General features: G+C 39.5%; 1 protein-coding gene across 2 annotated transcripts in view; it reads right to left on the bottom strand.

The window, feature by feature from the left end:
* Positions 1-6,882, bottom strand: part of shroom3 (shroom family member 3) — a 122,527-nt gene that overhangs the window by 106,542 nt on the left and 9,103 nt on the right. For both annotated transcript variants that reach the window (XM_032540308.1, XM_032540307.1), the window contains exon 2: positions 6,305-6,459. In XM_032540308.1, coding sequence (XP_032396199.1) covers positions 6,305-6,459 — 155 coding nt within the window. The remainder of the gene's footprint in view (positions 1-6,304; positions 6,460-6,882) is intronic.

The raw sequence follows: 6,882 nt of genomic DNA, 5'->3' as shown, positions 1-6,882 counted from the left end.
GAATCACAACTGAATTCATATCTTGCTGCTCAGTCAGAATCTTATTAACCTGGAGTCTCCGACACAATAATCATATGTGTGATGTTTTAGGCTTACTGGCAGATATCCATTTAAAATATAGGCCATGGCATATAAAGAGCCTATTTCCATGTCCACGGAAATTCCTCAGCTTACACTCTAGTAACGTGTGTGGTCCAGGTAGCTTTGCATAAAAAATGGTTGTAATTCACAAGGCTACTTTTAATTTTATACTTTAAGTACTTCTTATTAGTTAATATTTCAAAGCCTGTACTTCTACTTTTGCCAGAGCATTTTTAACATATTATCTGTGTATCACAGTATCTTCTACTTGAGTACAGAAAGTGAGTACTTTTGCCATCTCTGGCGTGCATGCGTGCGTGTGTGTGTGTGTGTGTGTGTGTGTGTGTGTGTGTGTGTGTGTGTGTGTGTGTGTTCCTATCTGAAGTCTAAAGTCCTGTATTGTGTCATAGCATCTTCTAGTAAATAAAAGTATCTGTACTTCTACTTGAGTACGGAAAGTGAGTACTTTTGCCATTTCTGGCATGCGTGCGTGCGTGTGTGTGTGTGTGTGTGTTTCTCTTTGAACTCTAAAGTCCTGTATTGTGTCATAGTGTCTTCTAGTAAATAAGAGCTGCAGTAGCAACAGCAGTCACACCCAAAACCCAAATATATACCGTGCTTTGTACCTGGCTTGGCATCAATGTGAAAAGAGGTGCTATTTGACAGTGACTGATTGGGTTTTCAAACATCCAATGTGTACATCTCCACAAAACTCATCATTTCATCATTGATCCATCCATTTTATGTAATAATTTGGGATCCACTTGTTAGCTAGTTACTGTGTAAAGCTAACCACTGCTGTCTTTGTGCTAAGACCTGATTTGAATGCTTATCTATGCTGGCAAAGAGAAGCTAGCATTAGTGTCTGACTCATACACTATAAAGTCTGACAACATGACAGCTCCCCTAAAGTGAAGCCAAAATCTTGATTGTCCCCTGGTGGCTGGCTGCAGTATAGGTCATAAATCCCAGTCCAGTAAAATGTTATTCTATCAGCTCCTTCAACTTGCATGATTTGTTATGAAGAAAAATGTGGCCATCAGAAAAAGAGTCACATGGTTTAATGGAACCGGCACTCCAGGATCCAGCCAAGTCTCGGTAAAAGGACACAGCCCCTGATGTCTTGCAGTAAACTGCCACAGGCACGGAGGCCAGCTCACAGCTCACTCACAGCTCAATGCCTGCATACTGGCCAGCAGGAAGTCCAGAAGAGGGGTGGCAGTTGTTGTTCAATTCCTCCATGCTTGCCTAGCTTCCCCCTTTGATATAGAGATGGAGATGGACGCAGAGATGGTCTTGCTTGTTGGGATCATAGTAATAGCTTGTAGCTGATAGCAATCTTCACCTTTTTCTCTGTGTTTATTCCAACACATTCTCACTCCCATCGTGTCAAAAAGTGACACTTGGTGAGGTGCCTTTGATGTTTGTTATTGACCAAGAAGTCAATATTCAGACGGGCTTGGTCAGGATTCTTGGCGTCACTTTTTTAAGTTTTGGGTTGGGACTTGCATTGGGATACTTTTGACACAATTAGACTATTGGCGTCACTAATACTACTTCATCTTACAGCGCTGCGTCCAAGCTGCTGCTCTGCTCTTGGTCTTGTACCAAAATGTTGCCTACTATTAAACTTCATATTTTGGCCAAGTTAGACAGTGTGTGGGAGTTTCTTTGCAACTGGCAGCATCCATATACGGAATATTTTGGCTTCACTTTTATAAAGTGGAAGGAAGTGGAGATGTGTCGTTCATCTTCATATACACTCTATGGTCTATTGATACTGTACCCTTTTATCTCACCAGATTTCTAGAAGTGTGACTCACACTGAGGAGCAATAAGTAAAACCTATTAAAAAAATAAATTTAAAGGTGCAATATGTAATACTGGCAGCTATCGTATAAAATGGTTACTACAGACCAAATTCAAAATACTAGAGAGAGCAGGCCCTTCCTTCCCAGACTCGAAGTTTACAGGGTTGACAGGTTGAGAACGCTAAACCCAATGTCCCACAATGTCAATGTTTGCTAGATGCTAGCATTGCCAGGCATTACTCCACAGTATGCTGGCTATATCGAATCATAAATCATAAAAGCTTATGCTCTTGCAGAGCTCTGTACCCAGCTGACACAACCCTTTCTAGGCTTAAAATGCCGCTGAAATGACTATGACCTCATGATCGTCTGTACCCAGGTCACAGTCACAGTTTGACGGCTATGGCCGCTGAACAGAAGCTTGGGTAAATTTGGGCAGGGCGGAGATTTTCGGTTCTATACTTTCCAGACTCCATTGTATATATGAAATTAAATAGACACACGTAGTCTTTCTTCCATATGACTATAACTTGTCAAAGTAAAGGCTATGTGTAGATGAATTCAAATATCTACAAAATAGTTTTCTAAAAGCAGCTTGTCTATGCACTGTAAATTACACATTATGGTTGTATGTTAGTTTGTAGCAAAGTGGGAATCATCTTGGGGTTTGGTCATATGTCTGTCACGGTAATCAGCCGTGGTCCGCATTAGCATTTAGTGTGTTAGCATTGTGGCGTTGCTGCTACGATTGCAGCACGTTGTTCTTGCGTGTTTGCATTTCAAATCTTGCAACCCAGGTGTCAAAATGAGCACAAACCAAAACAAAAACATCCTGTCCTGGAATGGAAAAATCAAAGGAGAAAATAGCCTACTTGCCTCAGCATTGTTGTCAGAGAAGATAGTATTTCAACTTTAATTGCTTCCTTAATATCTGATACAGACAGGTAAACCTTTATCAGTCCCTCCATGATTTTGCGATGTCGCAATCGCAACAATTCATGCTAATTTTGCAAAATCACTGACAACTGTAGAGTTGTACAAAAGTAATTTTTGCATCTATTAAATGTATTGTGGGATTGCTAGCAGGAAGTGGTGAACATGCCATTGGCACAGCAGAATTGAGTAAACCTTTTACAAACATAGCGAACTTCTGGTGAAGCTGAAACCAGAGCTAAACACAACAACTGTCTCACAGCTACAAGAAAATAAATATACCTTATCAGACCAATTTTGACAAAGCATGTTACTGAACCCACCAACATATATAATTTTGATGGACATTAAATACATTCAAGTTCACTTTTATTCTCTATGTACAGCACTAGATAACAGGTAATGAATAGTGTTTGCTTGCCTGTGCGTGTGTGTTTATTCCAGACATCTAGCTGTGATTTGGACTATGAACCAGGATGTCAGAAGATCCTGCCTGGTTACAGATTACACTGGCTGACTGGAAGGAAGGAGAGAATGAAGGAAAGAAGCATGGAACAAACAAAGATAGGAGGGACGTTTTTAAGATATGGACTCTTTGTACGGAGATAATCACCAGTCTAAGACATACTTTGTATCAAATTAGACCAAACTAGAAATAATGTGACCTAACTAGACAGTAGGAACCGTTGTACCGTAGATTGACACCATACACCTAAAATATGCTGTAATTAGTTCACTATTAGAACGTATTAGCTTTACTTTGTATCAAATTAAAAAACTAAAAATAACGTGATGTCTATTAGACAGAAAACGCACACAGTTATACCCCGCTCACAGTAACAATAGACACCATAAATTATGTGGTAATTTGAAACTGCATATATCGCCATATTAAATCCAAAATATTACAATATAATATAACCCCAAATATAAGTTCCATATATTAGTCCACACATAAATATAAACACACATGGTATTTTAAAATATCTATTTATTTATTTATTAATTGATTGTGTAAGCCTATTGTAGTCTTGAATTGCCAGACCTTCCTTCACAATGCTGCGGAGGGGGGGTTTGGCAAGTCCAGACAGCATTCCGGGATGGGAGAAAAACATGCTCTGTTTATTGGCACAATCGCCTTGGGCGGTGCTAAGCACCGGACGGACCCATGGTGCCGCTGCAAAATAGCCTCGGGAAGGAACTTGTTTTGGTGGAACGTGTACGTTAAAAAATTGTTTTAGTCGTGCAAAAGATTACTCAAAAGAACAACACAACCCGAAGGAAATAAACCTCTGGCCGAAAATAGTCACTTTCCGGCGGCACCGGAGCAATCCTGGAAGTGAACCGCGGTGAACTGTTGCAGTTCGCCTGTATAGGGTCACAGCGGGACATGCATGAGAAGAGCACAGAGCCTATTCCTTGAATATTAGAAGTATTAACATAACAAAGAGTAACGTTAATGTTACATAAACTTACAGCATATAGGGGTAAATATTATTGATGTTATAGTTTCTGGAATAAAACACAAAGAATACAAATAGGCCTAACGTTACAGGAATTTCTCTGAGTTGTAACAGCATTACACCATTATAAAAGCATTGCAAATCATTGTAAATGAGATCTTCACAAACTAAAAAAATACAGAGCAAGCAAACTTGGCTTGCCAGGGAACACGGAACACATTAACGTTAACATTAGCTTAGTAACGTTATCCAGTGAGGCTAATTTTCAAACTGAAATAGGCCATTACCGGTATTGAAGTATCACAAATGAATATGCTTAACATCAACTAAACATTGCAATGTCCGAAAATACAGAGAATCTAGTTATTGTGCTACATGAATGTAGTAGTATTATTACTTACCATCAGTGATTTCTGCACAGAAAAACAGGATGAGTGGGAACCATCTGCGCCCTGCGTGGCAAGCGAATGAAGCGGAAGTAAAAACGCCACAATTTCAAAATAAAAGTCTTTGAATATAAAGTTGTGAATTCTTCATAACTAATAATTAGTGTCTAAGTATAGTATAATTTGGACCTAATATGACATTTTATGCAGTTTACTGTGAAGACCAAACTATATCTAATTTTGGTCTAATTTAATACAGAGTATGGCTTATTACATCTTGTTAGTGTACCGTAAAATAATGTAGGACCCCTATTTCAATACAGGTTTAGTTCATCGTTAGCATAAAGGTGCTTGTAGGCTAACAAAAAATAATTGTTACATTATTGCATTGGTATTTGTTATGATTTTGGTATATTGCTTTGTTTTTGTTCGTCCTTATCTGGTATTTTGGTTCTGTCTTGTCTCCTTGTGCTTGTGTCCTAGTTTCCTCCCTGGTCTTGTGTTGTTGTACCTGTCTTGCGTATCTGTATGTTCAGTTTCCTGTTTTATTTTGACAGTCTGTTCCCCTGTCCAGTCCTGTGTAGTTTTACTACCTGCCTTGTGTTTGCCGTCTTTGTGATTGTCGTCCCCGCCCTGATGTGATTCACCTGTTGTATCGGATCCTTTTCTTCTTTTTGGACTCTGTTTATGAACGGCCCCTGTTTGAACCCCTTGTGTCATTTATTTTTGCATTTTTGGATCCTCTCCTGTTTGAACTCCTTGTGTCATTTATTTTTGCATTTTTGGATCCCTTTTTTTGTTTCCCTGTTTTTGTGGAATAAATCCTAACTCTTTCCTGCCTGCCTGCTCAATCTCTCCATTTGGGTTCTCAATTCCTTGGAGTGTGACAGTATTCCTACTTAATTGACAAATATATAAATTATAATTTTGATATTAATTTAAATGATTTACAAATATCACATGCTGGTTCACAAAATGATGCTATAGATCAAACTAGGCAAAAAATTGTCATGTTTATTTTATAGACTTAATAATGAATCAGTTAAATTCTACACACATGCACACCAACAACACAGGCATACATACAAGCAGTGATTTGTCTGGAAACGCAACCAAGATCTCATGGAAATAACTTGAACCAAAGGTTTCAACTGCAGCCATGACTTGGACTTTCATTGCTTGAAAAGGTAAAAAAGTGTGTCAGTTATTCTACCCGTGAAAAAGCACCTCAGGGGCTTTAAGATTGGGATTAGCTCCAACATTAAAAGTCAAAAACTGTATGGGCTTCCAGGTTGCACCCAAGGAACCAAAGATCGGTTCCTATTCATACCAAGGGCACTAATTGGCTCTTACATGCAGAATAGGTATTTAGTATTTAAGTTCTGCTACACAACCTCAACCTGATGGGGTTATAAATAGGCAAACTAACCAGGTGAATAAAGGTCACTATTGGATTCAATTCAACAGAAAAATGGCTTTGAATGTCAGTTTTGGTTTGGGTCTCAAATTTGACATTACCAGTCAGATTCACTTGAGTTGTGCCTCATAGACACGCTTACATGCTGGGTTTGGGTCTCAGTTTTAGGCCCGTGCAGAAGTCATAACACACACATGCACAAAGAGTCTGTACCTGCGGACGGTGAGCTGCAGAGTCTTGTACGATCCTTTGACCAGAGCGATGGCCTCCTGTCTGTATCCAGTCAGCTCCACGTCGTTGATGATGACAATCTCATCCCCCACCATCAGAGGCTGCTCCAAACTGTCCGCCTTACCACCCTCCTCTACCTGCACCGGCACCAACATGCAAATACAAACACATCAGCCTACATTTACTAAGAAAATGATACAATATAGCACAAATGTGCACCACAGAGGTCAATGATTTTTGCGACCACAATGTGTGTGTATTTAGCTAATGATTTACTAAAGCACCAGCTCATTATGCAGTCAAGTCCTGACCTCTAAAAGCAGTCTACGAGTGAAGAAAAGCTCAGCAGGCAAGGACCACCAAGCTCAGTAAAGAAATAATGAATAACCCCAGAGATTTACTAGTTTCATACTGTCGTACCCCCAACACCAGCAGTCTTAGTGCTATGCCAGGCTAAACATGTCCTGGATCTCTGTGCTGGAAACAGTGTTGTCTGCATCATATATCACTGTGTGTGATATACTATACACTATGTGTGTGTGTGTGTGTGTGTGTGTGTG

This window comes from Etheostoma spectabile, chromosome 16, assembly GCF_008692095.1.
Source record: "Etheostoma spectabile isolate EspeVRDwgs_2016 chromosome 16, UIUC_Espe_1.0, whole genome shotgun sequence".
Lineage (NCBI taxonomy): Eukaryota > Metazoa > Chordata > Actinopteri > Perciformes > Percidae > Etheostoma > Etheostoma spectabile.
This window is presented reverse-complemented; position numbering and strand designations above follow the sequence as displayed.